The sequence below is a fragment of the Camellia sinensis genome, chromosome 5, assembly GCF_055761805.1.
Source record: "Camellia sinensis isolate YWXY chromosome 5, ASM5576180v1, whole genome shotgun sequence".
In the NCBI taxonomy this organism is placed as follows: Eukaryota; Viridiplantae; Streptophyta; class Magnoliopsida; order Ericales; family Theaceae; genus Camellia; species Camellia sinensis.
The window spans coordinates 165,273,985-165,292,723 of record NC_138965.1 but is presented as its reverse complement, the minus strand read 5'-3'; the positions used below and the strand labels follow the sequence as shown (position 1 = coordinate 165,292,723).

Here is an 18,739-nt window from a genome sequence, read left to right as displayed (position 1 = left end):
GCATAATTAGTAGCTTGAAGAAACAAAGTTATTTTTTCATTGGTTATAATTACTACTATCAAACAATGGTGGCTTATTGGTGGCTTGACCTTCAACAGTGCCAGTACAAGCTATGGTTGCCATGGATCGAAAACCCTAAGATAGTTAAATCTAAGCAAGAGTTTAGGTTCTGATACCAATTGTTACCCAAAAAGAAACCTAAGAGAGGGGTTGAATTAGGTTTCTACAAAGAGTAATTGACAATTTCCCAATGAAAATTAACAACTAGTACAACAAATATAACATATCAAGAACTTAGTAAAAATAAATAACAAAATATGTTCTAGATAAATTTAGCAAAGAATTCTAGCAAACACAATCAATGGAACCAAATATATCAATTAGCTAGAGCAGTAGAGTAAAGAGATTAGGAAAGGAAATGCAAACAAGATTTATAGTGGTTCGGCTTCAACCAAGCCTACATCCACTCCTCAAACTTCACTCGAGATTTTCCACTATCTTCTACCTTCATAGGGGTGCAAGTAACCTCATAAGCATAGAGCAATCCTCGACAAATTTCCTAGCTTCATAGGGATACTAGTAACCTCATACACATGGAGCAATCATCCACAGTTTTTTTTTCTAGCTTTACAGGCTTGCTAGTAACCTTTTACAAGATTGGAAATGAGTGTTTTTGCTTTCAAATAAAGCTACAAAATTATCTCTCACAGATAGATACAAAACATGAAGCTTTTAGATTTTTCTGTAAAACCTTTCAAAGGTGTATATGCTTAAGGTTTGGGCTAAGTGTTTGTTTTTTGAAAGATGAATAAAACAAAGAATGGAGAATACTTCAGATAACTCTAAGGATGAGTTTGAGATTGATGATAGAATCACAAAAATTTCCTTGGCTCAAGTCTCTCTGATTTTTCTGATAATCTCTCACAGGCAAATAGGCTTAAGGCTGATAGCTCAGTGATTGATTTAATGAAGACAAATGATAAATTCAGATGAAGACTTCTTTAGATACTCAGAGAAGATGAAATATGTGAGTGATGAAAGATAGGAAATTTTCTTAGTTTGTTGTTTCCTTCTCTGGTCCCCGTATTCACTTCACAAAGCTCTGTATGTATAGCAGAGCTTAGTGCTTTGTTCTGTCTGACAAGCCCATCATTTTCTTCCCGTTGAAGTGATGAGATGGTGATAGCTTAGTGCTTTGTATGTCTGATGCAAAACCATTTTTTTCTGCTCTTAGCATCTATTACTGATATATGTTGCTTTGCACAGTGGACATCCGCCCGGATGTCCCAAGTGAAGTTATGTGTCTGTGGGTCGCCTACCCGAATGTCCCATGAAGTCACGGTCGTGAAGGTTGTCGTCTGCGATCGTAGAGCATACTATTGGTTTGACGTCCGGAGCGAAACAAAACTAATCTAGAACGAAACTAGGCCAAAATGCCTTGGTCGATCGTTCACTCGAATGTCCTCCTGGATGTCCCTACAGTAGAGCAAAATTGGGCAAGCATTGGCCTGACCGGTTGACTGCCTGATTGTCCGGTCGGTCGACTACCCAGTCGACCGCCCCTTTGTGGGCTTGACCTTTTCTGCTGTTTCCTAGGCCTGTTTTAGTACCTGTTTAAGCTTCATTTGGCCTTAAAAAACATAGTTAAACACAAGGAGAACATAGATTATAATGATTTAATCAAATAATAAATTTTCAATCATAATTCATTTCTCAAAATAAATCAACATAAACTCAAAACAAAATTATGTTATTTATGCTATGACTAACGAGGCTAATATTACGAACAACCAAATTCAAAGAAAAACAGATCTAACGGATGAAAAACGGATGAAATCTTTTTACTTTCTATACAAATTATATGAATTCAACGGTCAACGGTCAAGAAGATCACACCAATCTAACATTAGAAAGTGGGATTGACTTAATAATTTTCAGAGAGTCCCATTCATAAATCCTATTCAAGAGCGGGATTAACAATCCAATGCGGGTTGGGTTTCACCATTTGAATTCAAAGCGGAAATACTATTGTATTCTCATTTTTTTTCATAAAAATAACAGTCATGTTTTATATATATTGTGTTATCGTTTGGCGAAAAAAATTTTAGCCAAATTTTTTTGAGTTGAGACTTTTTTAGTTAGGAACTAAAAGTTAGGTTGTTTTTTTGAATTTTGTGAGAGAAAAAAGTAAAATAATTATGATTTGTATGCGACATTTTATCTTATTAGCTTATTTAGCATATTTTGTCTTTTATGTTTTTTTAGTCCAAAAAAAAGTACCCAAATGAAGCCTGAGAATTTTTACATAAATTTTAATCTAACTAACTAATATCATCATATTAGTACACAAACAAATACAATTAACCTTACATCTCTAACCTAATATTACCTACTATTAACCCTCTAATTCAAGTTTATTTGTACTAGGAATTATGTTCAACTTAATCTGGTAGACAAACATGACCTAAAAGATTAAAAACAAATATCATGTGTGCAAATTAAACGGATGAGATTACGAAAATTAAATGAATTAGATTTTCTTTTCTAAGATAAAAAAAAAGAGAGTAAATTATTGTATTTTTCACCATTCCACTTTAGCTTAAGGCCAAGTTTGGGGTATGTAAAAAAAGCCAAAAAGTAAAAAAGTTATTCAAAAAGTTAAAAAGTTAAGACTATTCACCAAAAGTCAACAATTACGGCTGCACAACTCCAAATTCTAATTTTCTTCTACAAACCAATTTTTACAATTTTTTATTACACATTTTTTCATGAAAAGTCAAAAAGTTAACCCAAACATCCATATTTTTTCCCTTAACTTTTTAGTTCAAAAAGACAAAAAGTGCACTTATTTAGGATACCCCAAACAACCCCATTTTAGTTTATTGTCACAGAATGAATTATGCTAACTCTAAATTTTAAATTTTTGTCCAAATTATTATCATTAATTATATTTTTTCTAATGTATACACCTCAACTAACACAAGTTAGAAAGTCTCTAATTTGGATAAAATGATTAAAATTAACATTGATAAAATAAAAAAATGGAACCCAAAAATAAAATTGAAGTCAAACTATATACTATAATGAACTATATACTACATACTTACTATTACACTAATTACACTTTAATCATCAATCTTTTAATTTTATCAATTTATTCTCAAATTACAAAATGCCAGCTAGCACCACATCTAAATTGGTTAGCGAGACAAAATGTTTTCAAAATTTTACAAAAAAATTGAACAAAATTAAAATTATAGATTAAAATACAACAAACCTATAGTTTAACAATTAAAATATAACAAAGTGCATATATTTATAGAGTACATATATAATTATGAAAATAATACCTCATTTTTATTAATTAATTTCGACCATGTGAGTGATTTAATAATTCAAATTATCAAAATTAGAAAATTAAGGTTTAAAAATGTAAAATAACTCATTCTTTGGTGTCATTCATGTAATTAGCCTTGCAACTAATTTACCCTTAAAAAGGAAATGCTGGGCTTTTCTCTAACTTAACTTTGAACTTGATGGGCCCGTTTGTTCACTATGAATCGCATTTCAGTTGTTTGAATAATTTATTTTATAAGATTTTTAGTATAATCATTTATGAATAAAATTAAATTAATTCAATAATTATAATATTTTAATTATATCGTATTTATCTCGAAAAAAATTAAAAACAAGTATATTTTTAAAAATAAATCATTTTTTTAAGATAAACACATTAAAATAAAAATATTCACTGTGATTCGTTTCAATTTTTTGGATCTAATTTTTTAGAAATTAAGTTTTTTATTTTTTTATTTTTAGTGAATATTTTTAAAATTTTAAGTATTTTTTTTTTATTTTTTTAGATATATCTTACTGATGTATCTAAAAAGTAAAATATTTATAAATTTTTTTAAAAAAAAATCAATACACAAAAATATGAAAATATATTGAATTTTCATATTTTTTTATAAATATTATATTTTTTAAGTGTATTTATATTAAGTATAAAAATTAAAAAAATTACTTAAAATGTTAAAAAAAACTTAGTAAAAATAAAAAATATGAAAAATAAAAAATTATAATTTTCTAAAAAAAGAATCCTCAAAACCAAACCAAACAAGCTTATTATAATTTTTAAATTAATCTAATTTTTATTACGACAATGCTACGTAGCTCAAATTTTGTGGCTCAAAAGTGGCTCAAATGGCCAAAACGACGTCGTTTTGAGTACAGAACAACATAAAAATGGCCAAAACGACGTCGTTTTGGCCATTTGAGCCACTTTTGAGCCACAAAATTTGAGCTACGAGACATTTTCCTTTTTATTATGGATCATACACATTAAAATTTTATAAAATGAACAATCAAAAATATTTAGTGGCCCACGACCCTCTCTCGAGTTATCTCAAGTTGAAAGCCCAACCAAAAAAGGAAAATTTACAAATCCAACGGATGAGATTAGACCAGTTTTATCGACCAGTCTGACTATCGTCCCGCGCTTATTTTCACACTCTTTTGAATCCCCAACTTTTCAAAACTCCGAAACCCCCAGATTTTGCAGAACCCAGAAACGCGAGAGACGAGAGAAGAGAAGAGAAGAGAAGAGAAATGGCTCAAGCAGCGAGGCTCAATCTTCGAATGCAGAAGGAGTTAAAGCTCCTTCTCACCGACCCACCTCCCGGCGCCTCCTTTCCACTTCTCTCCCCCGATTCCGATCTCTCTTCCTCTTCCTTATCCACCATCGATGCCGGTAACTCCTCATATATATATATATATACACATATTCATGTATGAAATTATCTATATGTATATTTAATTTGTTTATTGGGCCGTGTTTGATTTTGATTTTGATTTTTGGGTTTTGAATAAGCAGAGATTGAAGGTCCTGAAGGAACTGTTTATGCTAAGGGGATATTTAAGATCAAGATTCAAATACCTGAAAGGTATGGTTTTGAGTGAATTTTTGTGTAATTGTTTATGTAGTTAAATTTTGCTCCAATCCTTAACCTTTTTTTTTTGCTAAAAAATTATCTCCAATCCATTAATCAAATGTTCATCGAATCGAATCAAAGGAGAACCATTTTTTTTCCCATCAAATTGAGAATTCATAAAATTTCATCAAATTAGAATTTGATGAAATTTAAAAAAGATTAAGCATTGTAGATGAGTTTTCTTTTTTCATCAAATTTGATGAAAAGAGAAATTGGGATAAGAGGATAATTTTTAAAAGATTTTGATGAAAATTTGATGAAAGTGTTGGAGTAACTCACATCAAATCAAGCTTTATAGTCAAATTTAGAATCAATTTAGATGAAAATTTTGATGAAGGGTTGGAGATGGGTAAGGAATAAATTTTTTTTTTTTTTTTTTTCCTTTTTTTTTGTAGGTACCCATTTCAGCCTCCAATTGTGACCTTTGCTACGCCAATCTATCACCCCAATATCGACAATGGAGGGCGGATTTGTCTTGACATTCTCAATCTTCCCCCGAAGGTGAGTTGTAGCAATTGCACCTTTTGGATTGCATATTTCTTCTGTGGGATTGTGGGCAATTTTTTTGATTTCCTTTCAAGTTCATGAAAATTCATCTCTACTTGATTATCCTTTTCAAATTATTGTATTTGATAAAAAGACCATATTAATGTTTATTTAGGATAACTGGATAGAAGATTCACAGAGTTTTGTTCCACTAAACCTCACATAAATGAGATCTCATAGTAATTTTTACAAATCTAGCTGACATAGCTAGAGCTTGGTAAAATATCACAGAAGATTTATTATGAAGAGAGCAGAATACAGCTGTAAAGGAACAAAACTGTCCATGGTAGGTGATTAAGAAAACCCATTAACCTCAGTAATGTTCATGGCAACACATAGCTGATTAACACTGATCAGAAGTATGCTAGAATTGCCTCAATTTGAGATCAAATAGTGGTTGTTTGTTAAAAGTCAAAGGACTTGAAACTGTTGGCATGGGGTCTTGCCCAAGCTTGATTTTGAGTCACTGTTCACATACAGCCTAGATTTCTCATTAGTCACTCTATGCGGGAAGAGTTTGATGTACAGGGTGCAGCTTGATTGTCCTGGATAACTGAGATCTTGTAGATGACTAGACTTTGTCGAGAAGTTTCCACAGATTGCAGTTTAAGCGCAGCATCGATGTCCTCAACTACCCTCAATTATATAAAATAGAATAAGAAAAATATCTTATAACTTTTGAAAAAATCTAGATTTGATGCGGAAAATTCTTTTAAAAAATCTAGATGCGTCCTGTTTAACGTGATTATCGATGTAGGCAATCCAATTAAAAATACCATGCAACCATGATCAATGTAAATGAGAGAGTAAGAGAAAAATAAATCCACGACACGAGATATTTTTCACATGGAAAAATCACAATTGGAATCCATCAACTTGTGATAAAAATTCACGGGCCGTCGGCCAAACGAATAATCCACTATAAAAGAAAGGTAGTGCAAGGGATCTCTTACAAAGGCCATTCCAGGCAATACGGGTCCACTCACCTTCGCACGTCTTTGCTCACTCTATAGGTACCTCAACGATCTCCACTGGATATCCACTTTGTCGAATCCACATGACGGACAGCTTTGGAATCCACACCAAATTCCAAAGCTCACACAATACAATCTTGGATCACACCAAGAAGGTTCACTTTTGAAAGATGTGAAGAACTTGTTACAAAAACTTGATGATTAGCTTTGAGGCTCTTGAATGCTAATGTATCATCAAGCAAATGAGAGTACAATCAATCCTCACTACAAGTTCACTCTCAAAGAATAAATCTCTCTTACAAAATAAACTCTCTCAAAAATATATTTCTCTAAAAAATAAACTCTATGATTTTTGCAATGTTGAGCTCTAGAGAGGTTTTTGAGAGGTAGAAAATGCTCTAGGAGAGATACAAAATGATCTTGGAGAGGTGCCACAACAAATGAGCAAAGGGTCCTTCAAATAGACCTGAGGCAGGGTAGGTTAGATGGCGCGGACATGTTATTCGCGGGCGTGGTCATCCTTGGTAGCGGGCGCGAACCACCTCGCGGGATGCAGAGAAAATACTGAGAGTTGGACTTTCGGACAAAAACTGGTCGCAGGGGCGAGGTTATAGGTCGCTAGCACCACTATGCGTGCATGCTGAGCTGCTTTTGCTGACTCTTTGCTCCAGAATTTCGGCCACGCTTTCTTCCATGCGTTGTGACCTTATCCCACAGACAAACAGCCACCCTAAACCACCATTTAGCTCTGTAAAGTCCATCCTTCAGCACATGTTTTATACTTCCAAGAAGATCAAAAACAATCCATCAAAAGTTGTGCATAATTTGACAAAACCAAGTCTTTGACAATCTTGATATCCATCAAGATCTTGCTTCACATGCTTGCACTAACTTGGATTTGCTGGAGAAATCAACACAAATCTCCAACAGAGATTGATTAGTAAGATAGGATAAATATAATATGTCACGATCCGCTCTCCGTACCCAAGGGTTAAGTATCGTGATAGCTAGTAACTGATGTTACCTCCGACTAATTCTTAAACAAATTAATAAACGCAAGCGGAAGAAATATTTAAATGAGAGTACCAAAATAATCATTGGAGCTTCTATTTAATTAACTTGTCAAAGCTGAACTATCTCTACAAGTGTTTCGTGCCTACCCTACGCACTGGCCCTGGCATGTCACCTGAAAGTGGTAAACAACTATAAGCACATAGCAGAATGAGAAATATTATACTAAGAGTATAAGGGTATAAAATTCACTATGGATAATTATTGGGCTAAACAAAGCTTGATATTAAAATACAGAATATATAATATAGAGATCATTTAACATATTACACGGAAATCATAATCATAATCATAACCACGGTACAGAACGGAACAGAACAGATGTATGGACTCAAGAGGTGGCTCATACGAACTCTAGAGATGGCTCCCACCATAATGTAGCATTTAGTTCCGTATAGCACTTTGCTCCACACCAGAAGTCATAACCACGGTATAGAACCGGACAAATGTATGGACTCAAGAGGTGATTCGTACGAACTCTAGAGGGGGCTCCCACTATAGTGTAGCACTTAGCTCCGTACAACATTTTGTTCCGCATAGAATATACGTCAATGGATATATGACAGACATAGAACATAGGTCAATGGATCTATGACAGACAGAGGATCACAAAGTGACTAATCAGAGGGTCAATGGATATTTAAGTCTCCCAAGACATGGGACCTCCGTGGTGGTACTTATAAAACATAATTGTATATAAGGTCATAGTCAAATATTCTTAAAATATAAAACAAACCTATCCATGGATTTCCTTTTAACAAATAGGGTTCAGAAAATAATCCACGTAACTAAATAATAATATAGTTTATAATAATTTATAAAACATAACTTGTATAAAATAAATATGGTAAGTCAAAACATAAGTAAAATACATTTTGATAACTCAAGATATAAGATAACTCACCTTAACTTTAATACATTACTCTTTCTTTCCACCACCAAAGACCCTTTCAGCTTCTATTATTTTTTTCTCTTTTCCTTCCTTTCTTTCTCACCCTCTTTCTTTCTTTCTCTCCTTTCTTTTCTTTTCCTTTCTTGCTTACCTTCTGAGCACATTCTCTCCTTATATATAGAAAGGAGCCGTGGGCACCAAGCCACGGCTGCCACGCGTCTAAATCCCATTCGCTTATCATTAATTCATTCTTCTCCAAAATATTTAACTTCAGAATAATTTTACTGTGGCCCAAATTTTTAATATAACTATATAAATAAATTAATTCCTAATTAAATTACACTCTATCATATATCAACAGAAAATTGATTAGTTATTTTACTACCACACTAATTATTATTATTATTATTATTATTATTTATTTATTTATTTATACTTTGACCCCTAAATTCTTAATAATATTATTTTACAAAATTACACATAATAATATATAATAAATTATATATTTTCCCTAACTGTGATAAATAATATTAGTATAAATTTTACAGAATAATTAAAAATCTGAGTTGTTACATAATAACATCAAAACAATTTGAATCAACAATTAAGATAAGTTTTGTCAAGAGAGGTATTGCCAAAACACAAAATCATTTAGGATAAAAATCCTAACAATCTCCCTTTTGGCAATGTCGGGACAAAACTTTATAAACCATCCCTGCGTAAGATTTGTTGATTCAAACAACAAATGAGACAAAAATGAGTAAATAGAAAATCATGATATTGGCTTTGGAGCAGGATTGCCAACTAGCATTACAATGCACAACATTGGGATTAAAAATCCTAACAACTTTTAAGTTTAATTGATTAAATTTTCCAAGTTTCTTGTGCAAATATCAGTTTTGGTTATTACTTGATTCATTGTGTGTTATTTTGATGAGGTCCTGAATGTTTTAGTTTGTCAGATCCGCATGAATAATTGTACTCATTCTTACTGAGACTTCCTTTCCAGCAATATTTGCTGAAGAATCTTTATTTGCTTGTTAAAATTTGTAAACCATATGTTTGATGGCTTGCTAGAGTTTCTGTTTCATATTGTCTCTCTGTTTATTGTTTACGATTCAGTAGGCAAGTAATATTTGTCTTGGTTTATGCCAATGACTATGCAGTAACCAATTAGCCAGCCATCATATATGACACCATCTCCTAGAACCATTGTTCCCACAGAAAGCTATCCCTTGTGTTTCCCAGTTTCTCATCATGCAACCAATGTTTCAAGTTCAAGAAAGGTGAATTGCAATTTTATATAGAGAATGCTTGTGACCTAAGATATCTTTTGATTTTCTGATTTCCACATGCTAATTTCAATAAACTAGTTATGTTCGTTCTTGCATATTTCTATGGATTCTTCAAATCAATAATATTAATTATAAAATTACATTTGTCTTTCATTTGTTTCATTTATAACAGGGTGCATGGCAACCATCTTTGAACATTTCAACTGTGCTAACAAGCATCGGATTGTTGCTGAGTGAACCCAACCCTGATGATGGCCTAATGTGTGAAGCAGTAAGTGGATATATGCTTAAAAATGGTTGGGGACTGATGACATCTCTTTGATTTCTTGTTCTGTTTGTATTAATGTGCAGAGCAGGGAGTACAAATATAACAAACAAGCATTTGACCAGAAGGCACGAACAATGACTGAGAAATACGCCAGAGCTGGAGAAAGGGGTAATAGTAGTGGCAGTGAAAACTTTCAAACTCAATCAAATGCAAGCATGGTACTGATTAGCATTTGTCATCTTCGTTATAATTTAGCGTTCATGAGACTTTTTCTTTAAAATTCTTAGTTACTTACTGCAGATAGAAACTAAAGGATCAGATGTCTTGAAGTGTGAACTTGACAAGTGCTTTGTTAGTCATAAGAGGCAATGTGGGATTGGCTGGAAGTTGTCCCTCGAGTGTTCTGGGTCACATCAAAAAAGGGACAGTGAAGACGGAGTTAACAGAGTTCATGACGCGCCTATTAATCATTGCTTAGGGAAACAGACGGATGTTAAAGAATCAAAAGAAGTGTCAAAAGAAATGTTAGAAGAGAATGATCAGAATCATGAGAGTCCACAGTGGACCAAGCGAAAGTTATCACTAGAATCTTTGGGTCCTCCCCAGACTAGTGGTGATAATGACAAAGAGAATTTGGTGACAGATAACCGTTCATCATTTTCCCAAAACATTGTTATGGCTTCTACGGAGTCCTTGTATGTGCAGCAGGATAGTCACCTTAATGAGAAACAACCTCATCAAGATAAAGATAACAAATCAGTAAAAGATAGAGTGATCACAAGTTCGAAAAAGCTGTGTTTGGTTGGCCAGAAAATGTCATTTGAATCTTCGAAGTCTGGCCAAATAAGCGATAATAATGAAGAAAAACTACAAGGGAGCTTGCCACTGCCTCAGACTATTAGCCACAATGAACTACAGCCCCAGCAAGATTCTAAAGGCCAAACCAGAGACGGCTTTGGCAGTGCAAAACGTAAAAGGCTTGGTTTGGTGAATAAGAAGCTTTCTTTGGCACCTTTCAGCTCTTTTCGTTGTCCGGACCATGATAACAAAGAGAATGCAGCTCCAATTCAAAGCTTGGCCCTTTCATACCCCAACAGCCTTTCTATAGGATCAACAATGTCATCGTTGATGCCACAGGTTGGTGAGAATTACAGTGATATAGCAGGGAACCGTGGCAAAAAAACTTGCCATAAGAACAATGATGTGAACATTGCTTTGCACTTGAACTCCAGAAACCTAAATGTCACTCCATCAAAGCCACTGTCCGTGCCACATGACTGCAAGCTTGATGAGATGCAGCAAACTAAGCAAGTTCATGAAGAATTATCTGGAGAGACCGAACAAAAGACAAAAGGATCGCCAATACTTGAAGCAGTGATTGTCTTGGACAGTGAAGACAGTGAGGAGGAAAGCAGTGGATCTTTAAGGTCTAGATTGTTGCTTGCACGGAAACGCTTGCCTGGGAAGTGGAAAGCCAAAGCTTGAAAGTTGAACAGTTTCTTCCAACTCAGCTCTTAATGCTCTTGTGATTGTTCATAGCCAAGGTACTTATCTGGGTTTCACACTCTTCTCAGAACTAGTGAACATATTAAAATGAAAGATTTGAAATTTGAGCACGACTTGTGCTGCTATTGACAATACATTAATTTGGTTCCCACCCCATAGCTTGTATATTCCTTTAATCTCTGCAAGAACATGATTGGGGCAGTGATTTGGTTTTGTATTTCAGTTTTCTTGCTTTTTGTTTTCCCTTTTGCCTGTGATTTTGTTCTAGCACAAAAATCATGGTGAGGATGGTTTTGGTTACTAAATGTAGGCTGAGACTTTGGGATTCTTTGAGCTCAGTCATTCAAGAAGTGGTTTTTTACTATATCAATTAGCTAACTCAAAGTTGAAATGCTCATTTGAGATGTCTCTTCCTCAATTTTAGTAGGATAAATTTTACATTACCTTATGTAGTATAAGTTATGTGCATGTAAATAATTCATTTGAGACATCTCTTGCTCAATTTTAGTAGGACAAATTTTATTTTACCTTCTTATTTAAATAAGTATACTTATTTAGATCATTTTCAAACAACTTTTAAATATCCTTGTCTTCTTCCTCACTTTTGGACTAAACCTTCCACTTCACCTCATGTGGCATGGGTGATGTGCTCATAACTTTTTTTTTGTTTATTTGGATAGAAAATGTGACTGTATTTTACTTTACAAATCACAAGGATTAAGTGATTATTTTTAACCCTATTTATAAAAAAGTGATTATTTTCACGCGATGTAGAAATTATGTGCACATGCATATGGGGCTTATACACTAGAGTAAAATGAAATTTGCCCATTTTAATATGTGAATTATTAGTTTGAATTTAATTGCCCTTGGGCAGCTTATTTGTCAACTCAATTTCTGACCAAAGAACACTGAAGTTTTACTATATATAGTGGGGGTTTTAAAGAGCAATGTTTCAAATACATAAAATCTTCGTAAAAAAGTATTATTTTATGTTTGTATTGTTATTAGTTTCTAAAATATAAGCTTTGCATATAATGAGTTACAAAGTTATTTCCTCAAATTTCTTTTTACAAGTTTAGTTTTTTATTTTGGAAAATCTCATTTTATGTGTTGATGATTTAAAATTCAAAAAATTTATTTATTACACTATCCACATTATCTTTAATCAAATCTAAAAGTGACAGATACTTATAATTTTGAATATAAGTTAACTTTAGAATTCAAGTGAGAAAAATTTAAAATATGACGGGTCAAAAGTGAAAAAAAATAGATTTGAAAAGGCAAAATAGAAAAGTGATCAAATATAAATAGAGCAAAGCTAATTTACCCTTTTTACTTCCCATCTGGGACAGCTTGTTTGCAATTATTTTCTTTTTATTTCCTATTAATATTTATCAAGGGAGAACAATACTCGGGTGTAAATAATTGCAAAATTTTATTTGATTTTCTAATAGTATCCCATTATTTATTTAGAGTTAATTATTTAAAAATTCTATTTACAAATGTTATGATAGATCAGATCCTATTTAAGATTTTTTGAATCAATAAGTCATATTTAGTAAAATTGAAAATATTATCAAATTTTTTTTTTTAATTTTAAAATTAAGAACATTATTAATTGCATAGTAATGTTCCAAATAATTGTTTTATTAACTGATAAAAAAATAGTGTATGAGATTAAATGTTTTTACCCTTATATTTATTGGTTTGATTCAACTATCAAATAAAATCGAGAAGATTATCAATTTTTTTCAGTTTTAAAATTAAGAACATTATCAGTTTTTTCATTTTTAATTTTTTTTTTTAGTTTTGCACATCAATGTTCCATCATCATTTTTTTTATAGACGCAAAATTTTTAGTTTTGCACAAAAAAATAATTTAGTTTTTTCAATTTTTTAAAAAAATTAGTTTTTTTTATTTTTTTTGAATTTGAAAGTTGATACTTTAAAGGTTTGAAAATCAAAATAAATGTCAAATAATCATGTTCTTTTATATATAACGGGGATTTATGTGTATATTTTAATAAGTGGACTTATTGTCCAATAGGTCTTATGATAATTAATGACATTTTTTATTAAATACTATTAAAAAATTCATTAATTGTTAAATTTTGGAGATAGTTTGAAAATTTTGTTATAAAAATCATTAATTATAAGTTTTAGCTACAATTTAAACAAATCGTCACAAAAAAGTCGCTAATTTTCAACTTTCAACGATAGTTTGGAAATTTTTTCACAGAAAAACATCATTAATTTTTAACTTTCAATGACAGTTTGAAAAATTCGTTACAAGTATTAGTGGCAATTTATAAAAACCGTGACAAAAAGTCACTAGTTGTCAATTTTTAGAGACATGTGTAAAAAATATCACAAAAAAATTATTTTTAGCGACGATTTTATTAAAACTTATTTTCAATAGGATTTGACGGGAATGAAATCTAACTATTAAGATCTATTGATAATTTACGGTATAAATAATCATAAATGATGAATAATTATTATTTGAAGGTAATTTCAACTATTAAAAATATAATAAAATTTGAAGGTCTAAAAAATCTGGGTGGACTGGTGTGTAAATGTCCTATTTATTTATTTATTTATTTTAAATAAAAAAAAACTGTAAAATGAGAAATAAAAAGAAGAGATACAAATTGATAAAGGTGCGGAGCAGAGGATAAGAGAGGAATTGTGTGTACAAGGGCGGTTGGTTTGGTGGTTGTGGCGGCGGCGTTGGTGGCGGCAGAAAACAGAGGAAGCTGGTGAAGTAGTAGTAGAAACAACAAGAATTGGAGGCAAAGAGAGACGAATCGCACATATCTATGGCGTCGATTTGCTTATCGCTGTCTTCACTATCACTATCGACCTCCAAATCTGTGTCAATGCCCTCCTCTTTCACATCTTCGTCTTCCCCATATTGTGGATGCTCTCTTGTGATCATGCCCTTGTTCACGCCTCCAAAAACAGTGAAATTTATGAATTATACAAGAATTCGTAGGGCTCAGAGGCAGATTGTTCGTATGGCCCCCGATGAAGAAAAATTGACTCGCCGTAATCCCCTTGATTTTCCCATTGTATGCTCTCTCTCTCTCTCTCTCTCTCTCTATATATATATATATATATATATATGGCTAGTTATCTTAGCAATTGATGCTTTTGGGGTCATGTTCTGAATGATAAGACTTTAAAGTCATAATTTTTAGTCTTTTTGTTTGTGCTGTTGTCCAAGTTAACTAAAGCAAAATTGTGTAGATTTAGCTCTCAAGGGTAAGGAAAGTAGACTTAAAATGTGAAAAAGACACTTCCTTTTTGGTTCGTGAAACTAGAATTGCTGTTAATGTTTATTTGCCGAATTACATCCTATTTTATTTGTGTTATGTGCTCAAGCCTATAAAAAGTAATGAGTTTAGGATAATAAAGAAGCTTTGGAATTGCAATTAATCCCAACGAATTCCGTTTCCAAATCTCTACCCAAATCCACGATCCAAACACAGGCTAAATGTTTTGCTATTTGAACTGGTATGGTGAGTAATTTCATTTTGTTTGACATGGCAGGAGTGGGAAAGGCCTAAACCTGGACGTAGGCCTGATATATTCCCTCAATTTAGCCCAATGAAAACGCCATTGCCTCCCCCATTGCCCTGTGATCCTCCTGAAGAAGATGAGGAAGAGGAAGAGAAGAAAGAGGAGGAAGAGGAAGATCCTGAAAAGGAAGAGCCGGATGAGCCAGAAAACCAGTAGCTTTCGAGGTTTTTACCCACAACTTTATTGTAGGCCTTGCTTGCTGATACCTAGTTACTTTGTATCTACTGCGTATGGAAACTAAATTTGGGGAGAAAATTTAAAACCAGATAGTGTGTCACTGTGTGAATCCCCGTTTATCCATGTAATGATGCAAATATGCATGTAGCAAAAGTTTTGTGGTAAACCCCTTGCAGTTATTTTGGAACCCTACTGGCTGAAATGCTATATGTAGTCTTTGGAGTCATTTTGTTTAGATTTCTGAGTTGTGTAATATTGTCGTTAGTGATCAATTTTGAGATAAGGGTTGGTTATCTTAATCCAGTTGGCTGTTGCTTACCAATTTGTCAAACATTTTCAATTTAGTAGAAAGATTTAACACTAAATTGCAGGCTTTGCTCAATATCTTCATGGTTCAATTAGGTTTGGTGTTGAGATTTTGTGCTGACAGTTCAGGACGATCACTTGAGATTCTGCTGCATGTGTTGCGTTGGAGATTTGTCATCTTGGGGACTATTGATGTGTTATCTGGTCTTTAAATTAATAGAAATTTTATTGGAGATATGTTGTAACGTAAGGGGCACTGCATAAGGGACCTTCAACCAGCGGACCAGAGTTCTGTATTGCCAGATGCCATGAGAGGCAATTGACCACCTTAAACTAGTGTCCTTTGTTACAGCCAATTAGCTGTGTTAACTAGAAGTCCCAAACCTCTAATAAGCTTTTCCCCAAGCAAGCAACAGATAAGCTTGGTCTATGTCAAGGACCGGAAACCACGTTATGTAATCTTCAACATGAGATGGACTGAGCCCTTCTTGCCCTTACATCTGAGATAACCATAATACATCCCATGTAAGAACTCCGATGCAAATGGAGCTTCTTTAAGGTAGGCAGCTTTCCTAGCTCCTCCAATGGGCAATGGGCCTTGGTGAAGTGCACTTCTTACCAAAGTTAGCTTGGTAAGGGTGGTTCTGTGAATTCAGCTAGCGTCATAAGTGGTTACCCTAGATAAAGGTTGCAAAGATTTTGATAGCCATAGAAGTTTAGGGGTGGACTTCTGAAGTAGGAAGACTCTGCTTGTCAGAACTAGATGCTTCAAGCTCAGGGATTTCTAGTGATTGCCTTGCACTATATGGACTATCATTCCGCAATAGCGTAGCCATACCTTGACTGCTGGATTGTTTGCAATCAATATATATATATATAAACAGCTGAAGTCACCTCAGCTCTGTCTGGATCCACCCGATATCTTTCCTCAACCAATACAAGTGAGTACATTCTTCAACAAAGATGGTTCACTAAATATTTCGTTGGTTTTCCATATGACATTAGCAAGCCATTAATACTGTTTTCCTTAACAACTCGTTGTCACTTTAACTTGAGCTGCCTATATTAGATATATTTTCTTGAAAATAACTTGAAACTTCTTTCCTTAAACATGACTAGCTCATCTTCCCCTAAAGTCTGCCCAAAATAACATGAAGCCTCTTTCCCTAAACATGGCTAGCTCATCTTCCCCTAAAGCCTTCCCATATTAGCTATTGAAGAAAAAAGGGAGAAGATTGGTGTCACTTCCAGACTGCCATTTTTCTGTGATGAAAAACCACAAGACTATTGAAAGAAATTCACAATCCTCACAACCATTCTTTTGGCTACTGTCTCTTGGATGTCATGTCCCCACACCTTTGTAAATTAATCAGAATGTTAAGTCTTGTCATTGTGTATGGTTTCACATGATTTATATTTTGTAGGCTTTGTCAATAGCGGATCAAACTAGAAAAGCAATACTTAGGGGGCAAGAGGTAGTTAGTTAGTTATTTACCTGCTTGGGTAGCCCAGTAGTTAAGGGGCGAATTCTGGAATGAATCGTAAACTTGAACATCTTGGTTTGACCTGTGCTAATATTTTCTGGGCTTACCGATACTTGTAGTTTGCGGGTTTCCAAAATTACCCTGCAGTCACAAAGGGGCTACTAAGAAAAGAAAATGAATGCGAGTTCCCCTTAAAACTAGCATACAAATTATGCATGCCTTAGTTCCTCTAGTTATAGCTAATCAGTTGCATGTGCTAATGGGTGCCAATTTTTTTTCAGAGCTGTAAGACTACAAGTTCATAAGGTTACAGACTGGAATATTTAACAAATTTCCTCTTCGGATAACAAGAAATCTCTTGCTTGGTTATTGTAACGACTGTGAAAGCTGATATTTTTATCTAGCCTCAATCACGGATATAGATACACAATTTAGTGAACATTCATCTGTTTTTCCTGTAGATGACAATTGAGCCTGGATTCCACTTCTCCCAGTATAAAATGCAGGTCTTTTGGGATCAGGCAGTATTGTAGTTACATTTGTAAGCATGCAAATAATATCTGACACGGTGGGTCTGTCAATTGCACACTCTTGTACACAGAGGAGTCCGACATGAATGCATCTTAGAAGCTCATTCTCAGGACATTGGGAGCTCAACACCGGATCCGTTAGCTCTAGACTAATACCTTTCTTCCACAAATCCCATGTCTGCAATAATGTTCGTCTTAGACAAAATGTCAATTTCTGAAGGACAAAGTAGATAGGAAAAGTTGAAGCATAGATAAAGGTTAGACTTATCTAGTGACTTACATGTTCTATAAGGCTGAGAGGGCCTGATAAATGTGAAAAAACAGCATTGTTCTTGCCACTCACAATCTCTAATAGTAGGACACCAAAACTGAAGATGTCAGACTGAGATTCCATTCATTGCATACTCAGGAGACATATAACCACTGCATTAAATCGTGAAACAAAAACAAAGATGAATATTGGAAATCCATTTAGAAGACATATATGAAAAAGGATTCCAAGTTTTCCCCAAGATGTTGCTACTTACTATGTTCCCACTGTCCTATTTGTATTTACTCCGGATTCATTTTGTCCAAAAATCCTGGCTAATCCAAAATCTGATATTTTAGGGTTCATTTGGTCGTCAAGTAAGATGTTGCTCGCTTTCAAGTCTCTATGTATTACTCTCATTCGAGAATACTTATGAAGATAAAGCAGTCCTTGAGCTACCCCTTCAATAATGCTGAACCGTCTATTCCAACCCAGTAGTTTGCTTTTAGTTGGATCTGTTGCAAATTGAAATCTAAAATTGGAGTGACCAAAGTTTGAAGAATACTAATTGATAAACCACAAGTTAAATGGGGAGTTTCCATCTATAAAAATAGAAAAAGAAAAGGGTTAAATGGACAGTTTACTAACCAAAGAAGAAGAAATCCAAGCTTTTATTAGGCATATATTCATAAATTAGATCTTTTCTTCTTTTTGAATGCAACAACCTAATAGTTTGACAAGATTCATGTGTTGAAGTTCAGCAATTAGGGTAATCTCATTCTTGAATTCCTGTACTCCTTGGCCTGAACTTCTTGCTAGTCTCCACCGCAACCACTTTGCCCATCTGGTAGTATACCCTACACA

The 18,739-nt window shown here is 33.6% G+C and overlaps 2 protein-coding genes across 5 annotated transcripts; both read left to right on the top strand.

The window, feature by feature from the left end:
• The first annotated feature begins 4,367 nt into the window (after positions 1–4,367).
• On the top strand, positions 4,368–11,786 carry UBC37 (ubiquitin-conjugating enzyme 37). 4 transcript variants are annotated; one of them, XM_028266278.2, is made up of 7 exons: positions 4,368–4,750; positions 4,874–4,943; positions 5,387–5,492; positions 9,942–10,040; positions 10,121–10,255; positions 10,338–11,174; positions 11,270–11,786. In XM_028266278.2, the coding sequence occupies exons 1-7, from the start codon at positions 4,609–4,611 to the stop codon at positions 11,312–11,314; spliced, it is 1,434 nt and encodes a 477-aa protein (XP_028122079.2). In that variant the 5' UTR covers positions 4,368–4,608; the 3' UTR covers positions 11,315–11,786. The 4 variants fall into 4 exon arrangements, with proteins under 4 accessions (XP_028122079.2, XP_028122076.2, XP_028122077.2 ...); XM_028266275.2 differs by having other exon boundaries at positions 10,338–11,786; XM_028266276.2 differs by lacking the exons at positions 4,368–4,750; positions 4,874–4,943 and adding an exon at positions 9,597–9,760 and having other exon boundaries at positions 5,390–5,492; positions 10,338–11,786.
• A 1,995-nt stretch (positions 11,787–13,781) lies between these two features.
• On the top strand, positions 13,782–15,670 carry LOC114319274 (uncharacterized). The gene is made up of 2 exons (XM_028266274.2): positions 13,782–14,617; positions 15,099–15,670. Exons 1-2 carry the CDS (start codon positions 14,366–14,368, stop codon positions 15,282–15,284), a joined length of 438 nt encoding a protein of 145 aa, XP_028122075.2. The 5' UTR covers positions 13,782–14,365; the 3' UTR covers positions 15,285–15,670.
• The last annotated feature ends 3,069 nt before the right edge of the window (positions 15,671–18,739 follow it).